The sequence below is a fragment of the Calidris pugnax genome, unplaced genomic scaffold (genome assembly GCF_001431845.1).
Source record: "Calidris pugnax isolate Ruff unplaced genomic scaffold, ASM143184v1 scaffold197, whole genome shotgun sequence".
Classification (NCBI taxonomy): Eukaryota; Metazoa; Chordata; class Aves; order Charadriiformes; family Scolopacidae; genus Calidris; species Calidris pugnax.
Genome location: NW_015090936.1, coordinates 1,152,070 through 1,174,770, shown reverse-complemented (window position 1 = coordinate 1,174,770; position 22,701 = coordinate 1,152,070). Strand labels below are relative to the sequence as shown.

At 37.3% G+C, this 22,701-nt stretch overlaps 1 protein-coding gene across 2 annotated transcripts; it reads left to right on the top strand.

The window, feature by feature from the left end:
* The first annotated feature begins 19 nt into the window (after window positions 1–19).
* On the top strand, window positions 20–21,161 carry LOC106893646 (chromosome unknown open reading frame, human C3orf58). Of its 2 annotated transcripts, none has more exons than XM_014951810.1 (3): window positions 20–704; window positions 15,239–15,542; window positions 18,242–21,161. In XM_014951810.1, the coding sequence occupies exons 1-3, from the start codon at window positions 51–53 to the stop codon at window positions 18,571–18,573; spliced, it is 1,290 nt and encodes a 429-aa protein (XP_014807296.1). In that variant the 5' UTR covers window positions 20–50; the 3' UTR covers window positions 18,574–21,161. The 2 variants fall into 2 exon arrangements, with proteins under 2 accessions (XP_014807296.1, XP_014807297.1); XM_014951811.1 differs by lacking the exon at window positions 20–704 and adding an exon at window positions 10,589–10,671.
* The last annotated feature ends 1,540 nt before the right edge of the window (window positions 21,162–22,701 follow it).

Sequence of the window (22,701 nt, the reverse complement as noted above, 5' to 3'; positions counted from 1 at the left end):
GCGGGGGGTGGGGGGCCGGGCCCGGCCCCGGTCCGGCGCGGTGCGGGACGATGCTGCGCCTGGTGTCGCTGAAGTTGGGTCGGCTGTACCGCTACGTGAAGCTGGCGGTGCTGGGCAGCCTGGCGGCGGCGCTGGTGCTGAACACGCACTCGCTGCTGGCCTCGCTGCAGCGCAACGAGCTGTCGGAGCGGCGGTTCCTGCAGCTCAATAAGTGCCCGGCCTGCTGGGGCACCAGCTGGTGCCGCAAGTTCCTCAACGGGCAGCTGCGGCTGGAGAGCTGGGGCCGCCTGCGCCTCTTCGACTTCTTCAACGTTAAGAACGTCTACTTCGCCCGCTACGGGGAGCCCCGCGAGGGCAGCCGCCGCGTCGTCCTCAAGCGGCTGGGCTCGGCGCAGGAGCTGGCCGACATCGACACCAAGATCTGCCGCCGCGCCACCGGCAGGGGCCGCTGCGACCTCCTGCAGGCCCTGCACGCCACCGAGTTCGCCAGCCTCAACGGCGACGTGCGGCTCCTCACCCCCGACGCCGTGGAGGGCTGGTCGGACCTGGTGCACTGCCCCTCGCAGCGCCTGCTCGACCGCCTGGTCCGCCGCTACGCCGAGACCAAGGACTCGGGCAGCTTCCTGCTGCGCAACCTGAAGGACTCGGAGCGCATGCAGCTCCTCATCACCCTCGCCTTCAACCCCGAGCCGCTGGTGCTGCAGGTAAGCGCGCCCCGCGCCCGACCCCGTCTGCTCTCCTCGGTGCTGCGCGGCCGCCCCCGCCCGCCCCGGCCGGGCAGGGGCCGCAGGACCCCTTGCTGGGAGCCCGGTCCCCGCCGAGCGCCCTCCCTGGCCCTTCCTCCCCCGCCGTGGCCGGGGTCCCCTTTCCAGCCGTGTCTCTGCCGGGGAGAGCGGGGCGCTTGGGAAAGCTGGGCTCAGGGGGGGCGGCGGGGCGCTGGGGTCCTCCCCCGGGTCTCTGCCCGGACAGTGACTCTGATGTGAGGGTGCCGGCTGGGTGGGCTGAGGAGGGGGTCTCCGGTTCCCACTCTGCGCAGGAGGTGTTTCCTTATCACACTCAGTCTCACAGTTTTTCTTTCTTCCTCAAAGACTTTGTGCGTTTTCCTGATCTGTTTTCCTCCTCGGTGCTGCCGTGCCTCACGGCTTTAACTCCTTCTCCATCCTTTTTGCCTTTCTCGTCTGGGCAGGAAGCTTGCTTTTCTCTTGGGCAGCCAAGGGTGAAAGCAAGCGGCTATTCTGCAGGAAGCAAGGCGGGGTGATGCTTTCTGGTGGATTTGTGCCTTTCTCACAGTTCAGTGTTAGGCTTTAATCCTGTGGCATCTCCCGTAATACATATATCCTCAGGAAGCTATAGGAATCGGTGATTAGTTTCTTAGGGTCTAGTTTAACGGGTAGTGGGTAGAGACTTTAATGCTGTTGTGCTTTCCATGCCAAAAACTGACTCGGGTGCTGTTGTGTTCTTATGTGAACTCAAGATAATTTTTGTTTTTTCTGTTGGTAAAAATTAGAGATAGGTATTTCATAGCCTGAAAATGGGGTGACAAAGAAATGAACAGTATTCTCTTTTCAGCAGTTACTTATTTTTTTATTCTTTAGTTAGGAGGACTGGTTATGTATGCAGAGCAAAAACTTGTTCATTAACATGTGATGTACGTTTTTAGGTGAAAACTTTGTAGTAAGCTGATTTATTCAGTGGCACCACTCAGTTGCTTCTATTCCTTGTCTATTTAGGTTGGAAGTTTTGCATTTTAGCTCTTAACACTATTTGAGGGAACTCCAAGTACGCCTTTTGTGTGCAAGTTTGGACTTGGAATTGTTTAGTCTAACTACTGAACTGTCCTCGCTTTTATCTGGTGCATGATAAAAAGAGTATTTGCAAATACATTTGAAAGCATTGCTGCATGATTACTGTTATAAACATCTGCTGTTGCTCTAGTGAGAGGCCAAGAAATATCTAAAGCTCGAAAAAGCAGTGCTGCAGGCTTTACCCTCCAGCAGATTCACCTACTGGTTAATTTCTAGAGAATGCATTTATGAAGTCTACTTAATTAAAAATATGGGTTTGGGTAGCATGCTTTCTGCGCTTCAGTCTTTCCGTGTACAGCTCTTGGGTTTTGTTTTCAAAGTTTCCAGTTTGCTTCGCAGCTGACTTAGGGTACAGTATGTCTCTTCCATTTTGCCATAAAGTTGCTCCTGAGCATAGCCAAAAAGGAAACTCCACTTAAGTCAGAAAATCAAAACTACTTTGCTTTGCTGAGTATATTTGGAAATTCTTTGAGAATTGATTTGTTTTGGCTGCATTTCATACAACTTGCAGTTTTGGTTTTCAACACTGGTTCCAGCATACTGAGCATAGACCTAGATGGCCAGAAAACAACTGTGTATGTTTCTTCATAATTTGTGGGATTACTGTATTCTTTACAGACAACGGGCACAGCACAGTTGCAGCATTTACTGTTGTGGTGTGGATCAAAGGCAGCAGGCAGCAGTGGTTGATTTAAGAGCCTTGATTCCTGTCAGCTTCTTGATAAGCTGTGGATGAGCCCTGAGGCTGTCAAGCAAATCTGTTGAAGAGATGAAAATCTTTGGACGTGAATTTAACAAGCACTTTGGTCACCATTTATCTTAGTGAAAGTACTGGTGAGAACAGAGCAGGTCAAATTGGTGGGAAGTGAGGTAGCCTTTGCCAGTCCAGTGTGGTAAAGTTGTGACCTCTTACCAGATCAAAAGTGTTTTGCAGAGTCTTGTAAATTTTGATGAATAGGCATGTCCTGGAAAATATTTCTGGAGAACTTAGAGGCAGCTTTGTGTGTGGAAACACTCTGAATGTATTCTCCAGAAGAAGCATTCATCAACTTTGTTAATGGGTCCTGGAGGTTTGAATACCTTCCCTTAGCTGGGAATGAAATACCTTAAATATATGAATCTGAATGAACTCTTCTCATTTGCAGAACATGTCACACACCACTCCATTCTCAGCCTCTACCTGAGAAACGTGTAGGGAATAGATAAGTGTGTTACGCAGCTGCTGCAGTGGCAAGATGCAGGGTAGTCTTTATGAGAGATGAAATTACTTTCCAGAAGTGATAACAGGCTACTGAGGAGTTTGCTTTTATTTATACATGAGATAGATAAAATATCTTATGGTATAGTTTCTGCAGCATTGACAAGGGCAGATATTGGCACAAGAATGATACTTGTAGACTTGTTCTAAAAATCGGCTGTTCCTAAGAAAGGAAACTGGCATGACGTCATGTGAAGAATCAGAATTAATTTAGAACACATAAATAAAGAAAAAAATTGCATTTAACTGATGCTGTTTATCACTGGAAGGCACAAGAAAAAGTACTGCTATTCACTGTGACTGTTTAAAACACTGTCATGAATAACAGTTTGGTTTAGAAGCAGGGATAACTTCTGAATTCTTGGTGTTCAGTGCATTAACGTTCTGTGTTATTTAATTAAGTTATAGGAGCAGCCAAAAAAAAAAAGGCACTGAATTTAAGCTTGATCTTTGATTTATAGTAGAAAATTCACTTTAATCATCTACTAGAGCTAGCATTTTTTGGATTATACGACTTCTTATCAGAGATTGGGATTTTAGCTTGAAGCCTGTTTCGAGTATGGATTATTCCTAAAGTGCTGTTGCTTACAAACTGCATATTGTCACAACAGATTTACAGCTTTTGCTGTAGGAAGTTTTCAGGTGGGGCTTTAACCCATAGCATGATACACTTGTGTTACAAATTTCTTAACAGTAGTAAAGCAGTACAGTTTTATGCACACTAACTATTGTAATCCTTACTCAATGTTTGTATTTTTTATAGTTTTCTTGTCAACTCTCTTTATCCACATGTGTTAAACAGTTGCGTAGGTGTACTCAGTGAAGAATTCAGCCCCTTTTGCCATTTTACTAGAGGAATCAAATGGAAAGACAGCTGCATTATTATTCCGTACAGTTTACATATTTTCGGGGTATTAAAGTATTATTGTTACTTTTGTAGAACCTTGCTACACTAGTCAGTACTTAAATCCTCTCACCTTTTTTTTTTAATTGGGATTCACATTTGAATGAAACAACCTGTATGTGAGGATTGAGGAAAGAATTTTTTAAATTGAAGTGTAAACATTTAAGATTTAACTTTTGATAGGTTTGGGTTTTTTCCTTCCTCTTTCTAATAGTCCTTTCCCCACCGTAAAGGAAAATAGATTTTACTAAAGTAAATTTTGATCTGTAAGTAAAATTTGATACATCTAAACCAATACTTTATGTAAACATGAAGAGCTTATTCAGAGAAAAGCAACAACAAAACTTGCTGTTCTTCTCTTCAACTCATTTAATGGAAGACAGAGTATTTTAAGTATGAGTCACCTGGAGGGTAGGATCTTGCATGGCATCTGATTTGTAATTAAATGTGATGACTATGTGCGTCAAACGCTTGCAAAGATAGGTCGGCCAAAGTTCCCTTGTGAAGAAATAGCAAAGCTTTAAAAATAAATTGTATTACAGATTGAGTGCGGTGTGAATACTCACTTCTTGCCGAATTCATAGAACCTATGTGGATGTAAGTAGATTTGTCCTCACTCTTACGACCTTCACTCTATGACACCATCTAGCTTGACTTTTAAAAATAACTGTAGCGGGGAAACTAGCTTCATTTTTTTTTAACCGTGAAGTGCACTTAAGTAATGGATGTTATTCAGCTTTATGAAGTAACATGATTAATTTTTATATCTTCAGGGGCAAACAACTTACTGTTGTAGCACCAAAAATGTTTGCTGCCTATTATTAATTTCCATAGAGGCTAAGATTGTTGTTCAGTCTTTGACTCTTAGAAAAATTCCTCTGCCACCTCATTCCTAACAAGTTTTTTTCCAAAATGAAGACAGTTCAACAGAAAGATTTGGGGAAATAGTTAAGCTTTCTCTAGACATAGGTCTTATTTTCCGTAGAACTCCTGCACTGATCTCTATCAGCCTCCAGATTTCCAGTTAAGAGCCACTGTCTCTTAACAGTTTTTGAGCTACTGTCACTGTGCCACCGTAGCTGCCATGCTGGGAGCCACAGTGTGTAACCACGTGTTGTCCAACACACAGAGACCTGCGTGCCCAACACACGGAGACTTAAACGTGAAAAAAACCTCCAAAACCAACAATGCCCAAAGAACAGAGCAAAGCAGAGAATTCCTTGTTCTGGGAGTTGGGGAAACTCCAATATAACTCACTACTACTGAAGTAAGAAATTGTTTCTAGATAAAAAAATTGTGTAGACAAGAAAATTGGGTTTTTTTTTTCAGTAAAGTGGTTGTGTTTCTCTTGAGATCTGATGGTTAGCTGTGAAAGACAGATTACATCTGTCCCAAAGAAACTGAAACATAGGTTCTATTACTTGTTGTGACAAAAGTGCATCTAGAGCTGGTCTTGCAATACTCTTGCCTTGTGCTGGCTATTGTATTTGGTGTACAGTACCACCAGATGCACTATTAAAATGACAATGCATTTGCTTTGTTTTCAGAGCAAACTTGAAGTTTGCACATAAGCTTTGCCATTAAAATAAAGGTAAATAAAATGCTTGCAAGTAATGCGTTTTATTTTTTTTTTTTTCAAACTATAGAAGGTGTCTGTTAATTATATCCAGAGTGCATTAATGCAACTTTGTCTCGAGCTATAGCTTCTAAAAACATGTTTAAAATGGAAATTCTTTAAAAAATGATGGTGAATGTTTATATCTTGTATGTAAATTACAAGTCTCAAAGACTTTTATTTTTCTGACTCTAAGAAAAAATCTGATACCTATATGGGAAATAGCAGTATTTATGCATTTTTTTTTTTAATAGATTGTGTAAATTTTTGCCCTTCCCTCAGATATGTATTTAGCTTTCTAAATACTTAAGCTTAGTGACTTTATTCTTCTTGCAGCTTCTGATCATTGTTATTCCTTGTGGAAAAAAACCCCGAAACCAAAACACAAAACCCAACAGCTGTATCTCTATTCATAGTATAATTACTCTGCATGAACAGTCTGTTGCCACGTAACCTAAAATTCTTCTGGTTTCTCTTTATGTCATCATTGGGGTTTGTGTTTGGTTTTGTTACGGGAAGAACAATAATTGACATCTGGTAAACATATATTAAAACATTATCTGTGATCTCTTTGAAACAATTTCTTGTGCTGAATTCACTCAAAGTAGCAATTTAGCCAAATGTTTTGCAGAATTATTTTGCTGATCTGTACATAACTCAGTAAGAAGTAAATGGGCAGCTTTTCTTGCCTGGGAATTCTTTTTTCCTTTTTTTATCATACACACTGTTCCAGTCATAGGTTATTTTCTGTAGTTCTATTCTAAATACATTGGTAGAATGCCATCCAGTTTTAATACTTGGTGCCTTTTAAACTTTTTTTTTATTACTCAATTTGATGTTTCTGGTACATAATTGCTATGCTAAATAGCAAGTAGTGGATTTAAGGCTGTTGTCTGCACTACCTGATGTGTCCTCCAGTGGAACTGTATTATTTAAGAACTGGCTTATAGAGATACTGGCGTTCTGACATACCTAGTATGTTGCATTTTAAAATATTCAATGTTTTACTCTGATCGTTAAAACGTAGTTGTTTGAGGTCAGTTGTTAATAGTTATGTTACCTACAATTGTTTCAAGGCTTTTTAATCAAAAATTGGTTATCTGCAATTTCATATATTACTCGATTTTAAAGATACACTGTAGTTTGCTGCAGATGATTGTAAATCATTACTTCCTCCTCTCTTCAAATTTCTGCAATGCAGTTGGGCTATCTTTTGTGTTTGGAAGCTATTTTTTCTTTTTGCATTAAACATAAACTAGGCTTAAAGGGATATCCAGTGCTACTTTATGAGTAAATGGATTTTTATTTTTTTCTTTTCGGCTATTAACGTTTTCTTAAAATTCTTTAATGCACAAATAGTTAACTGACACCTGTAAAAAAGATAATTCAGAAAGCAAGGGATTTAAATTTCAGATGTTAAAGTGAAGCTTTAGTCTTTCTTGATTCCTGTTTTGCGTACTTTTAAGTGTTGTGCAGAAAGGAGGTGAATTTCTTGTCTATCCCTTAATTTCCATTGTGTGTGTTTTGAAAAAGAAATAAAATACTGGGTTTTTAAATTGAAATTGAGTAGCCTTGTGTTATGAGAATATCTCACTGATTTGATTGTATTGAAGATTGAAGAGTTATTTTTTGCAGTGACATGTAGTGTATGTATTAGGCCAGAAGTGGCTTGTGCTTGTTATGTTACCATGTTAATTATGTTCTTTAAATGATCAAAACTGTTTTCATCCTTCTTTCTGGTGAAACTTTCCTAAAGTGATGAGATATAAGTAAAGTTATATGAATGTTTTAGAACAGTGAAGAATTTAGAATAGTGAAGAATAGTGAAGGTATGTATTAAGATGAATGTCTGTCTTAATATAGAGGCTGCTGAGAAATCACAATACAGACTTAAGTAGAAGTCCTTGTGATAAATTGTAACTCAGAGCAGTTTCCAGTAACACAAAAAAGAAGTGTATTATCCCACATTCCAAACCTTAAACTACCAATGTTGTCCATTTACTTCGGGTATGTGTGATGTAGAGGGAGAGCTGTATTTTGCTTTCCTGAATTAAGTACTTGAGGCTTTGTTTTAGTCTCTTTGATTTTGCAAACTAGCTTTCAGAAATAAGAGTAGGCCATCTCTATGAGGACTTCATCATATTGGTATGTTCCAGACTGATGAGAAGTAGATACTGATCATTTTGATCTGTTGCAAATTTAATCTGAACACATTTTATGAACTGCAAACTAATTTGAACAGGTAACAACTGATGCAACATTGAATTTTCTATACTCTGGTTCTTGCATTTAATCATTATTCATTAATTTGTTTGGAGAAATGACATACCTGTGATAATGTTGTGAAATATAACTTTTACAATTCAAGTGTTCAACTTAATAATTCATCAGCTTCTGAGTGGGTTTATGTCTAGAGTTGTCTGTGTATTTTTGTCCTATAGTGTGTCAGTTAAGCCCGATAAGTACCTCTTGTTGGCGTGAATTGTATGTAGTAACTGTGTAAAATGTAATAAAACTGAACAAAAGTCTAATAAATGAAAGAACCGTAGTTTCAATGGGAATACTAATATTTCAAATATTCAATAACATCTACTCTTTCAGTGTGTAGGCTATATATATATGTATATGCTTAACTTCTATGGGAGTTTTAGTCAAATGTCAAAGGATTTGGCATATAGTTGAGAATGAAAGTGTTTTCATTATACTCACTAGCATTTGCAAATACATTTGACTACGTATCTTCTAGAATTCAGATCAATTCCTGATGAAGGCATCTGAGTTTGGACTGTGCTTTTTAACCTCCTTTGATCTGAAAAGTTTCATTGTAAAATCTGCTCTCCAGGTCTGCATGGTTACAAAGCTTTACTTATTTGCCTTGGTGACTAATACAAGTGCTACTTCTGTTTACACTGCAGAATCAACAGTACTCGGTGAGAGCAAACTCATTTTTTTCCTTTTCAGGAAGAGCATATTATTTAAATTCTACTTCCCATGCCAGTTTGTGCCTGGGCAAACAGTTTAGTAGGATAGTTTTAGCAAAGTTGTCACAAAGAGTGTAATTTTGCCAGGAAGATCTTTAGAATCATAAGGAATAGGGAGAGTCTCCATTCTGTTTTGCTTTTTAATTCTGTCATATTTAAGGTGTAGCTTGTTGGTTTTTTCAGATGGACCTCACTTTATACAAAAATTGGTAGCGACGTGTAGCATCTTCGATACTGGTTTTGAAAATGAAAATCATATTTTTTTAATGGTACAGTGAAACAGTAGCTCAAAGATGTCAGTTATTTCAACTGTTTTGGCTTTTTTTGGACTTGACTATTAGGGTGAATTATGTGCTTGATTATGATAAACTAATATTCTTTTAAATGTTTAATTCAAAGGGGATTTGTGTTATTGCAGCCTACAAAGGCCTTATCAGCTTCAAGCTGGTGAGTCTCTACTGCATGATCTAATTCACAGCTCTGAACATTCAAAACCAGTGGCAGATTTGTATATCTTCTTATGTTTAGACAGATGGAAGTGAGGGAGACAAATTCACTGATACTGTGTTTTATGCTTCAGTGAAATGATAAATTCACCCTATTAATTCTCAATATTTATTCTGAGACTACAGTGTATTTTTTTAAAAAGACATGAATGCAGTATTATTCTTTCAGGAACAAAGTGCCCTTTCTCCCTTTGACAGGGTTGGCTTAGGTTTTTAAGCCTTGCTTAGAGAGATATCTTGTAGCTACGCTAATTAGAGCAACTGAAATATTTTTTTGATGTATGTGTCATTGAGAATGGAGGTAGCAGGAGTTTTTTTCATATTTACTGTTTTCCATTTTTCCATGAGAAGATTATACATGGTTCTCTGTGAGTAGAGAAAGAAACAACTTTAATGAGAGAAGACACACTAAGCTACCTGCTTGTAATTTTTCATATGCATTACTGTATTTTAAAACACTTTTAAAAGCTTAATTGTCTGTGGTTTCCATGGCATTTGTGTGTGTTCACAGATGAAATGTGAGTGGGTGCATCAGAACTGCAGATTCTTTTGTCAGATAGCTGTTTCGGGTTTTGAACAAGAGCTTAGTTTTTATCTTAATTGTCAAATGCACATTTTTCAGTCTTAGAATAGCATATTCAAGTACAAAATTATCTAATTAAATATTTATATTACTAATAATTTGAAATTTAAATTGATGCATTACTCTACAGAAATCTGAGATTTTTGACAGCTATTTACTAAGACTTTTGTTTCTAAATGCAAGTTATTAATGAAAAGCATGTTAAATGACCATACAAATGTATTCAGGTCTTCTTGGCTTAAAAAAATTTAATACATGAATTAAAAAAAAAAATCTTCATGTTAAATTATAGTTTTTCTATTTGAAATTGCAGCTTTCAAAATAGAATAAGGCAAAAAGTTACAAATCTGTGCTTGCAAAGACAACAGATCTGCACTTCAATTAATATTCTTGTCAAATTCACTGAGTGAATATAAAACTGCTGAATGAGGCACTTGTACATATTTTTATCCCCTTCTTCGGCTACTGACTTGGATAATGAAGTGTAGATGTGGCTGTTACATGCCAGTTGGAAGGGAGCCAAAACAGAGATGTTGTTTGTACATGTGCAGATGTTGGCAGGATTCCCTACACTCCTGTTGTCAAAAGATCTTTTTATTGCCTCAGAGTTATAAATATATCTGTGTTACAGTATGGCATGCAGATATTTTACTAGTAATGTTTGGGATGTTCACTTCTTAATAAACCGAACTGCTTCTGGAATTTCTTGTTTGAAATGAAATGCAGCGTACACAATGCAGGAAGCATAATGAATGTGTTTTGAAGATCAGTGTACCATTGTGACTAACGCTGTACTTTCAAAAACAGTTTAATCCTTTACATAAATCCCTGCTGCTGCTGGAAAGGAAAGGCCCTCTTAGCTCTTTTCCTCTCTTCTGCACCTGGCTATTTAGGCCTTCTCCCTTCCTTCTGTCAGTACTAGCATGCTGAGGGGATTTGATGAGCTGCATCAGGCTACTGATCCAACTGAACACCAGCCCAGCGAGTACCAGCTGCATTACTTTCCTAATGGCATGAAGGTGGGGATTGAAATAAATGGTGGGCGATGAGCTGGGAGGGATGGACACCTTCGCTTCCAGTGATAGCATGTCCTTTGCTAGGTTCAACTATTTGTGCCTAAATTTGTATTTGGAAAGGCAGGTAAAGGTATAAGCAGAGCAGGACTGGAATATAGGAAAGGAGAGGGGTGGAAAAGAAAAGGAGTGGGGTGGTCCAAAGTCATGCTTAAATACAAATATTTAGCCATGCTAAAATGTTATGCATACTTGGTGAAATCAGTTAAAGCTGTGTTTATTAGAAGATGTAATCAGGTAAATTTTCTCCAATTTAAGATAGAAATTAGGATTTATAAGATACGGATAAAGTAGGCTTGCATAGGTACAGGGCTGATTGGTACACATTTGGACTTCCCCAATACAAAGCTGCATGACTTTTTCCTGATAGATGCTGGTAGGCAGTACTTTGAATTTTGCCGTATGCGCCTTGATCCCACTCACTGTAATAAAAAAATTTTGCTTGCCCAGGGTTCTCTGGAAGTTATGCCTTCGCATCAACTCCTGCTTGCTTCTTTTTGAGTGAAACGACATGTTCCTTTGTAAATAACAAATTTCATTTGATGGACAACTGCTGTTTACTTATTGGTTTGTTTTGATCCAGGGCTGAATACAGTTATGATAAATGTGCATAAAATCTCATTTTGGTGGTGTTTATTGATGCCAGAGGCATGAGTTTTCATTATATTGGTCTGCTTGTAGAATAAATAAGGAACACTGAATTAGCACGCACTTCATTTGTTGGAAGGTTATTTTGCTAACCACAAAACAAGCAAAAAAAACCCCAAAACATGCAGCCAGCTTCTTAACTGTGGAATGTATCACTGGACTTGCCCAGAACTAGTGGATATTTGCCCGTACTTACCACTTCATAAATTTCCCTGAAGCCTACAGGTAATCCTTATTGCACAGTAGATTCAGTTAGTGAGAGAGTTTTAGTTCTGCTCAATTGTATGGTATCACAGCTTGAAAATATTGGCCTCAAAACCATCAAATTAGTTCTGTATCCTCAGGATTTTGCATGATCAGATTCACCTCTGTGGGTAGATCAGGTGATCAAAATAGAGTAGAAGCCCAGACACTTAGGCACCCCAAAAACTTTGAACCTATTTTGTAATTAATATGGGTCTGATGTCCTTTTGAACAACCAAGAAAAGTTCTTCTTTGCAACGGTAAACACAGTTGTTCCCCCTAAAATTGCCATGTTAGAGGTTACCTTAATGCCTTTTGCCGTAGAGATGGCAAACTATGGCAACACTGTATATTAATTATGATTTTAATTTCTTCACATGTACTATATAGACAAGATTTGCTATGTAGAAACTTTGAAGAGTCCTTGAAAATTCCATAGAGGACATCTTGAGACAAATAGTCTGGGATGGATGCTCAGCTTCCAGTAGAATCCAGTTATCAAATAGTGTTAACACCTAAACAAATGGGTATTTTTACTGTCTCCAAATTATATTTCAAATATTAAATAATTTTAAAACTGTAGATGAACAAATTGTAATGTCCTTAATTGTTTCAAGCAAGGACTGCTGGAAGCTAGGTACAAGTTAACCTGGTATTCAGCCTTCATTTTAGATATGGGCTCAATTAGGGCCTCCATAACATTTTATTAAATGCTTTAATTATATCAAACAAAAAGTGTTCTAATGACTGTTAAATCATGCCCTTTTGACAAAAGACACTCAAATGTGAAAGTGGACATTTTTCATTTGTGTAAACTAGAAAATTCATTTTCTTGGGGAGAGGAGCTAGATAACATTAAACAGTGTGTCCTAACATCGTAAGGCTTGTATGCAGAATGTAAATCCTAAAATGGTAATCTTGTATGCTCTGATTTTATGGTTTTCGTAATAATACTTGCTTTTCTGTTCTTTATCAAAACAAAAATGTAGTAAAGACTACCCTTATGCTGGAGGATTAAGCATTTCAGCTTCTCCCCTGCCACATGGTCAAAAGTACATCAATTCCTTCTTATGTGACAGGTGTGTGTTTGGAGTAAGATATATAAACGATCCTTGTTTGACATTAAGAAGCCAGGGAAGGGCTTTGAGTTACATAGCACAGAATTTGGCAAGGACCGTGCTTCCAGACCAGACAATTTGATTCTCAACCTTCTCTCTCGGTCTTAAAGCCTTGAGAAGAAGGATGGAAATGAATGTGCTCTAGGTAAGCGAATTGGTTTGCTGGGCTGGAGATTCTCCAAAGTGAGAGCCATATGGAGCTTTAGAGTGACGTTCTCCAATAGCAGTGGCATAACTTTTCTTTACCTTTTGGGTTTTTTTTGGAGGGGGGTGATGGTGGAGGAAGTATTGTTTGGACTCTCAATAATAACTGTTCCTTTTTCATAGTCACCTCTGTGTAGTTTTGTACTTCTTCAGGTAATGATTCAGAATGGGTGAGAATGTAATTGTAGCTGCCTATGAATTGCTGGGAGAAGGTGCACTGTGGAAGCAGTTGTGTTTCCCAGAGGCTTTGATGTGCTTTATTAAACCTTTTCATTAGTAGCATTTGTACTTAAAAATTCTGTAACAGATTCCAGTTTTGTAGTGAAATCCATCCACATGATTTTGGTTTTTATCTCCTGAAACCTGCAGCTGTTGTGAAATCCTGAAAATTTGATAGAACCAAGAGACACTATCGTTGCAGTGTCAAGCAAGTGTGCCTGTTTTACTTTTTCTTCCTGTATATTTACCATCAGCATCTATTAAAGGGTAGGCAAGACAGCTATAAGCATTTTCTTCTAGGATGTTGCTAGACAATTCATTGATCCAATGACCTTTTGGGTCAGAGGTCAGTTAGTAGTCTTTTTAATGAAACTTGGTTCCTGCCATGGGAGCATACACAGAAAACAACTAGTGACATATGAAAGCAAGTTTTGTGAGTAAAGGCTGGAGTGCATATTGGTGATTTATATTATTGGATTGACTGTCATGACTGTCTAAGCGAATCTGTTTTGGTTTTTTTTTCGGGGCTTCACTAAGGCTGAAATCTTAGTGTGTGAATTGAATATAGCTTTAACTTTGTGGTTTGCATTTCAAGAATAAGTATTAATTCTTGGGAGTAAATGTGACTTGCAGTTCCTTGTGTATTACAGAGCTCCTAGTGTTTCTGGACAACATCAGTATTCTAACTTTGGCTTAGCATCAGCTAAGCTAGTGCTTAAGGTAAAATGATCAAAACTTTGTTACTAAAGCACAGGCACAGGTAAAATTAAGGTGTGCGTTCTAAGGCTATGGTGATTGGGTATGTAAGCACTCTTAACTTTTCTAAATTTTTTTTAACGTGAGATACATACACAGATGGGTGAGGGCTGGGCATCTATTCACTGACTGGTCTTGTAGTTCAGATCTGTTCTACGTGATATGTTTCCTTCCAGTGTCTCTTTTCTCTATTTACCATAAATGTTTTCTGCCATTGTTGATGCCAGGAGGTATAAAGCTCCCATTCACACTGAAACCCACCATGCTGTTCAACCCAAGTGTGGTAAAAACGTTTGTTACATCATCATTGTAGAACTGATTTATGAGTTGCTTCTGGTGACACGATAGCAAGGTGGTACATGAGGAAGGAGCATGTGCACATAGTGGTATCTCCTCATTCTTAAAATAGTGTACATTATATTCTTAAACAGTGCTAACTTCTATATTTTTATGGTTTCTTCCTGATGCATAGTATAGAGGATATCTTTTAAATGCTTGTCTGTTCATATTGAAGTCTTAGGACACATTCAGCACCACGCAAGTAGGAAAAATATGCTACTGTGGTTTGGTTTGGGTTTTTTCTTTTTAATTGCTTGTAGTATGGTATTACTACTTAGTCTCTTATGCTAACTTCCAATAAAGCTACTGTTGGAGACAGATTTTAGTTTTGATAAAAATGTTATGTGGCTGTGTCTAATAAGCACATAGTACGTATGTAGCAATTACTCAAGAGGTCGGTTGTTAAGGAGTACTAGAGGCATAAGAAGCCCTAAGCTTGCTTTTATACCTTAATCTGTTCTGTAATCCTTTCTGTGAGAGATTTTCAAGTGAGAGGATCCTCAAAAGAATCCAGTCAACTGGGAAAAAATGGGAAGGGAGGGTGGTGGAGAGAAAGAGGTGTCATTTTTTTAAAGCTTTTTCCTTTAGGTTATTAAAAATTAGTTTTAGTTAAAAATATCAGATGCATAACTGTTTTGGTATACTTGCATTAGTACAGCAGATGTGTATAAAACACCAATAGTTGGTGGAATTGTGCATGTGTATGTGAATATATATATATGTGTGTGTGTATATATAGTGTATGGAAATCTAGATAAGGGTTATATATTATTTCAGGTCCTCCAACTCTTTCATAGTCCAGCAGGGCCTCTTGCTCACATTAAATACATTTTGTCCTGTTTTTTCTTTCCCTTCAAAACTTAGAAGTATGCAGAAAGGTACATTGATGGGTATTTACAGATGTCTCTTCTAAATTTTATTGAACAGCCTTTTAAAATCTAAGCTGTTTTGTACTAATGACTTTTTAAAAATCTTTTTATATACAGAGTTTTCCATCTGATGAGGGTTGGCCATTCGCAAAGTACTTAGGAGCATGTGGAAGAATGGTGGCTGTCAATTATGTTGGAGAAGAGCTGTGGAGTTACTTTAATGCACCATGGGAGAAACGAGTGGATCTGGCCTGGCAATTAATGGAAATAGCTGAGCAACTGACAAATAATGACTTTGAATTTGCACTCTACCTCCTTGACGTCAGCTTTGACAACTTTGCTGTTGGACCGAGAGATGGGAAAGTTATCATTGTAGATGCAGAAAACGTTCTGGTAGCAGACAAAAGGTTGATCAGACAGAGTAAGTGTCTTCTTTCACTCCCTTTGCTTCACCCCATGTCTCTTGCTTTTTTCTCTGCAAGCACAATATTTGAAGTACGTGTAGTTACTAAATACCCATTTTGTTGGCTTTATAACTAGCCTACTAATTAAAAAACCAATTAGCTTTCTTCTGCAATTAGACTACTGATTAACTTGACCAATTTGTCAATTTTATGAAGCATTGAGTTTACCTAAACTTGATTTACATATGCTTTTAATCTCTGTAATCCTGTTTAAATGGAGAGGTGGGGATGGGAGCTGGGGGTTTGGATGTTGGATGGGTTGGCAAAGATGGATGGACAGACAGACAGATGGGCTGGCTGACGGCCTTGTCTACCTTAGCTAAAAGAGAGAAGTTCCTATGGTCTTTTTCAGATGTCTGTAAGGATGGAAGTCTTGGCATTCTGTTTTCTGTGAATGACAAGACAGTCTTCCTGCCTGCTTGTGCCTTAGTTACATGTCCTGCCTCTGGCTCAGTTGTTCAGGTTGGTGCTCTGTAATAATGGAGCTGAAGGAATGGGTAATTTTAATGCTGTTTCCAAATGGGAATAGTGAAAATTCATTCATCTTTCTGTCAACTGTAAAAGCTTAGAGCAGTGGCAGCAGGAGAGATGTCTGGCGAAGTGGCATTACATGGATTTATATTCCTTTTGAACTTATAAGGAAAACTTTAGAGACCTAAGGGCTAGAGACATTGAACGTGAAACCCTAGATTCTGCAGAAGTTCATGGCAATAGGCCAGATGATTCCAGTGTGCTGGAATGATGTGTGTGAATGGATTTTTTTAAGCTTTGCAAATAGCTTAAAATGCATATGCTGTGCTGCTGAATTAACTTTGAGGCTATATTTTCTATCTACGCATTTTTCTACAAGGAGGTATGGTTTTGGGCTTGGGGTTTTTTTTGGTGATATGGGGGTTTGGGTTTTTTGATTTGTTTGTCTTTTTTTTCTTGTATTAGATTTATTATACCTCCTCAAGGATCTTAGATTAAAATTATCTGAGTCTACCAAGAAAACCTTGGCTATGCAGTACTACTTCAGTACTTGCAGGCCACACATATAACGTTTCTTTTTATTTTTATTTTTTTTTCCATTTTCCACCATCTTAAAGTGATATTACTTAAGACTTTGACTTTTGGAGCATGTCTGAAGGGCTCAGTCACAAAGATTACCAAATGAGCTCTGAAAAAGTTTATGTACACATGGAATAGGAGCAAGTAGCATCTTGCAGGAGCTGAATGCTGAAAGCGTCACGTTTACATCTGTTGTCTATATTTTTCAGACTAATTTGGAACTAACTAGGATTTTTCTGCATGATTTGTAATCTAACAATTAATCAAGAACACAGAAAACAAATTAGGACACAAGCAAGTTCTCAGTCTTTGTACAAACTTGACATTTAATACTGATTTCATTTATCTCCTGGAAAGTTTCATTAAGCAATTTCTGTCTAGAGTGATTAATATGCCTGTTTAGATATTTGAATATGTACATTCTGTCCAACTGCATTGTGCAGTTATCTCTAATTGTACTGTATATGGGATATCATAGTTCAGTTTGCTGAAGTCCTTTTTTCCCCATTCTCCTTTGCTAGCTTTTTTTCCATTTTGAGTTTGCTGTTCATTGTACAAATTTTACATCATATTTTTATAGTTTTAGCAGTCACCCTTCAATACGCTTTTGTTTCTAGTCTGGCTTGCAGTGCACTGTAAATGAGTAGACCAGTAGTCAGCTCAAAGACTACCAAACACAGATAATTTTTTCTTTGTACATCACAATGCTAAAAAAGATCTGCAAAACTCTGAGACTCCTTGATAAGGACCTCTTCTCAAAGCTGGCAGTAATCTAGAAACTTAAAACGAAAGTTTTCTAACAAAAAGTGGTAACAACACAGGAGATCTCACACTTGGTAACTTTTTACATATTACTATGTAAGGTGTTTTCTGTAAATGAGGCTTTAAGTTAAAGAAAGCTTTGTGACAAGGCCACTAGTTATACCTTCAGATTTTGATAACTTTTAAAATATATATAAAGAAGAGTTTATGCATGTATGTAAATGTCTTCTTTTTTGTTGATTTTTTTCTTTCTTCAAAGATTATATGTAATGCATCTGCGTTTTTTATACTCACTTCTCAGTTACTACCATGTCTAAAGTAAGAGGTTGGATGTTTCAAGAATTTATGGCAATTACTTTGATGTTTTTTTGTTCTTTAGTAGACCAGTTGACTGCTTGCCGGCGTTAGTTCCCAGGGCAACTGGAGAAACCAAATTGATGTTGCTAAATAAATCATGTTGCTTGTTTGTTTTTCTCTTAACTTCAGCTGGGAATCATTCTCTTGTACTCGTTTGTGCTACATTTTTTCCTCTGGGTATGTGTGAGAACGTAGATTTCATGTGTTTGGTGTGCTGTTGTTTCTGCTTCCCTCTTCTTGCTATCTATTTTACCCTCTTCTTTTCTTTCCTTTATTTTTTGTATTGCCAGAACCGTTTTAGTAGAAGGGTATATGAAACTGTCAGATGCAATCTTAAACTAGAATGTTTAAGAGTTCATCTAAACAAAGTTGATTTATAGCTTAAATATTTCCAGTTTGCGATGTATTGATCTTCTGATTATATTCAGATGTACATATGGTCTTTCCTCCTCTTACTTTTTTTTTTACTGTCTCCTTATATTCACAGATAAACCTGAAAACTGGGATGTATGGTATGAAAGCAAATTTGATGACTGTGATAAAGAAGCTTGTCTGTCTTTCTCAAAAGAGATTCTTTGTGCTCGTGTCACTGTGGACCACAATTATTATGCTATTTGTCAGAACCTTTTATCAAGACATGCCACATGGCGTGGCACTTCTGGAGGACTACTTCATGACCCCCCAGCTGAAATTGCCAAAGATGGCCGACTTGAGGCCTTGCTGGATGAGTGTGCCAACCCAAAGAAGCGATACGGTAGATTCCAAGCTGCAAAAGAACTGCGGGAGTACCTTGCACAACTGAGTAACAATGTGAGGTAGTCCACAGTGACCATTTTTTGCAACACTGGCTAAAACACTATTGCAAAGACACATAGAAAATGAAGTTTTGAACTTATGTATTAAAAAGAGAAAATAAAAAAAAAAAAACAACTAGTTTATCGGTTTTCTAAATACCATAAAATTATAATTTTATGGTGTTATAATGTTCCTTTGCAAACAGACAAGGTACTTACTGAATTAAAACTTGAGCTACTATTGACTCTCCTCCCTAACTGTTTAAAAGGGAGCAGGTCAGAAAAGACTGTGATAGCCTAATTGACAGCTTGTGTGTCAAAGGGTACTTTACATAAAACTGCATTAGTGTCACAGTTTTGTGAAGCTGATGTTCTTACTTGGAAAGTCAAGTTAGGCTGATGGCCTGTTTTAAAGGCCTTTTTCCTGACATCATTGTCTCATTTTTGTGTTTGTTTAAACACCTTGAAGTGGCGTTTACATCCAGGTAAATCTAGCTGTCTGCGTTGTTTCAAATTTAACAGGCTTTCATGTTAATGCTGTGCAGTACATTCCTACTGTGAGTGCAAGATTCCCAAGTTTACTGTCTAATTTTACGGGGTTTTACACTGTATTTTACTATGCTTAGACATTGTGGTTTTTTGTTTTGTTTTTTTTTTTTAAGAACATCATAAACTCAAATGTTATTTGAACTAACTTTTATTTGACGTCTTTTGTAGTTCTGCCGTTGGCAATATCACGTACTGTAATTATTGTACAAAACTTTTACCCTTCATACCAGTAAATACACATGACTATTTAACAGGAAATCATGGTATGAGCAAATTCTTATTTTTAACAGATAATTTGAGAATTGGAGACACACTAAAATGAAAAAATCTGTATTAATTTCAATTGGGGATAGAAGCTTGACTAACAGTAAAAATTGACTAATACAATGTAGTTAAGCATAAACCAAAGAAAATGGTTTTGTTTATTAGTTTCTAAAGAAATAGTAAAGAAAAAATGCTATACTGTAGTGAAGCTAATAATTCTCAAAATTCAAATTTCAGTGGTTCTTGGTTACTTTTTGAAGAACTTCAAAAACTATGTGATTATGTTAGAAGAAAACCCTAATTGGAATAATAATGTCTAGAATGTTAGCAGGTTGTTTTACATCATTCCCAATTATGTTGAATTCATTTTAATTGAGTTTACTGAATATTAATCATTTTGCTTTACCAGCTAAATTGATTAAGCTGTAGTCATTCTAAACACCTTTTCTTGAACTAAGTTCAACTATTCCCAGTGCAGTTAAAACAGAATTGTTGAGGTTTGTGTAAATCTGGAGTTGTTCTGATAAGTTACAGTCTGTATAAAAACCTCAGTTACTGCTACAAGAACTCACTTCAAAGCTTGCCTCTCTTTTTCTTTTTTGTTTTTCTTTTTTTTTTTTTACAAGTACTATAATGCTCCATTTCCCTGAAGTCTTATTCATAAAAAGATACTCTTAGGAAATGTATGCATATTACTTCTTGTAACAGTAATGAAGGAACCTAATATTTCTTAAATACATGTCTGCAATATTTTGTACAAGCTAAAAAGAATTCTGAGCAAGGTAGTATGTTCTACTTCCGAGAGCAAAATCAGTGCATCTCTCATACGGCATCAGAAAACTGTTGGAAACTGTTGCTTTACCAAATTGCTGCAAGCACAAGGTGAGGGAAGTGGCAAACTCACTGAGTGGCCATTCTTTCTCAGAGCTCAAAAAGTGGGGCTATATAAAGATGTAGAGTGCTTTTTGATTTTTCAGATGACTCTATTAAGGATATTTTAGAATTTGAAATTCTCACTTTTAGTCGTCTTTGTCTATGTAGTCCTAATTTGCTCCCAATCCCTTGTCTCGTTTTCTGAAGTTAGAATGCCCAGTGCAGCTTTTTAATTTTCATTTCTCCCCTTCCCTCATTTGAAAATGGTTTTACTTGCTTGCTCTGGCACAAGCTGTCAGAGAAGGTTCATGTTGTTTTCCATCATAAAATCCACTTATTTGAAGAAAATAGACTAATTCTCAGACTAGGTAACGCTACCCTACCATAAAAGCCTTGACTTATCACTAAAGTTGATTTTTAAACATCTACCACATTTCCCAATGAGCGAGTGGAGTATGATTGTTGAAGTTGTAAAAGAAACAAACACTGCAGGTTCTGGTTACTACTCAAGGCAGTTCAGTAACTGTCATAATGCCCTATCACATTTAGTTTGGGGTTTAGTTCCCTCAGAGGTAAGTTACTAAAGCCGATTATAAAAGGAATTTGGAACTTCAAAAAAAATCCAAACACTACAGGGAAAACATTGTGGAGAGCAATAAATCTTGTTCCGTTTGCACCTATCAGATATTTATTGTACAATAACAATTTATATTTTTAGTCATTGCCCATTATTATTGATGAACATGGTGAAATATTTTTGAATGAGATGTTTGGGGTTTGTATGTGCATTACAATTGTCCTTTTGTACTGTAAGTTACTGTTTGATTGGAATATTTTATCAAAACTGTCTCCCTGTGCCTTTATATTACAAGAAAGTTGTTTCTGCAACTTCTAATGATATTAATAAAGAATACTTTAAGAACCTAATCTCAGATATTCATTTTCAGATCAGCACGTCTTTTAAGATTGACTTAGTCTAGGATGCATTAAAATACGTATGGACGTAGTTTTTGTAGTGTTGGAGAATGCACCATTGTCAGAAGTGACAGGTAGGAACTTTTTTTTCCCCTCCATTCTAGTAGAGTGCTTGCTCCAAAGGATGAATGATCAGTCAGGAATCTTTTTATTTTAGAGGTTATCATAAGTAGGGCTCATTTTCTTAAAAGCGACTTAATCAAGCCTTCTCTTTCTGTTGTATTAACTGAAGAAAATACTTTCAAATTAAGAAAGTTGAGACCGTCCCTATTATTCGAGAAACTTATTTTTTCTTGTATTGAGTCATTTATATTGCTATTACCCCTGTGTCTTTAGTGCAATATTGTAGCAGTTAATGTAATATAAATATATTATGACTTGTTGATGTTTCTCCTTTACTCTGGATTTTTCAGTGAGCGTTTGCATTTGAAACTAAGTCCTGAAGTTATACTGGGGCATATATTCCCTTCTGACTTTCTGAGCCTCTGTAAATAATAGGAACAACTTGACTCAAAAACACTTGGATTTTTTTTTTTTTTGGTTGCACTTCTTCTGCCTCAACGTACATTTCCAAGATCTGCAAACATGCAGATTGAAACTTGCAAACGTTCCAGTGTGCCTCACATGTCAAGATCATTACGATCTTAAAAAGAAACTAGTATGAGTAACTGCTGCATCTTTTCTTTCAATGGTTTCCAGAGTATAGTATAGTCTGATTCTGGTTGCCTTGAACTTCAAGACATCATGTATCCAGTACTTGCTGATCAGGTACTTTTTCATTTTTCTCTTATGAGACACTTCAAATGTGTTAAACTTTGTATGCTAGCCTGATTTACCACAAAGACTGGGTTAAATGTGGTTTTCTTTATATTTGTTAGGGTTGAGTCCTTGGCTACCTTTAAAAGGCACTAAAATGTTTTGGTTTGCATTCAATCTTAATGTTTTTGTAGAAACTAGCAATGGTGCTTTCATGGATTCCTGTTTTTCCATATGATGTCCAAATTCAGTACTGACTTCTAAGCTTTTTTTTTGTTAGTTATCTATGTTGTTTGAAACCTGTGATTTGGAGATTAGGATAGGTTGGACTATCTGTAAAAGGACGTGTCTAGTGAGTATCAGAGAAATGTTCCATTACGGAGGGATATTTCTCAATTGAAGGTTTGGTGTACAGCCTTAAACCACTTTTGAAGTTTGCTGTGGTTTCTTTCTATCTTACAGTCTTCCCAAGCCTTTAAAATCGGGTCCATCAAATGGAAGCTTCATTACTGTTGATTTCACCTACTTTTTTTTGGTTGAAGTTGCAATATACAGACCTGCTAATTTATTTGATAGCCTTCATCTAGTTCAGTCATTATAAGCATCACTATTATTTCTACTTTAAATGTCTGCCAGTTTTTGTTTCTGTTTCCTTAATTTCAGTTCATGTTCAAAGATGTACAACTAGTTTAAATAGACCTTTGTCTCCTCCTAGTTTCATTTTAGGGTGTTTTAA

Bases quoted from the DNA above. Each gene is read 5' to 3' on its own strand.
- LOC106893646 (XM_014951810.1), top strand. From the start codon at position 51: ATGCTGCGCCTGGTGTCGCTGAAGTTGGGTCGGCTGTACCGCTACGTG. The intron at 705-15,238 runs GTAAGCGCGCCC...TTTTATATACAG, and splicing joins CCGAGCCGCTGGTGCTGCAG to AGTTTTCCATCTGATGAGGG. The intron at 15,543-18,241 runs GTAAGTGTCTTC...TTATATTCACAG, and splicing joins CAAAAGGTTGATCAGACAGA to ATAAACCTGAAAACTGGGAT.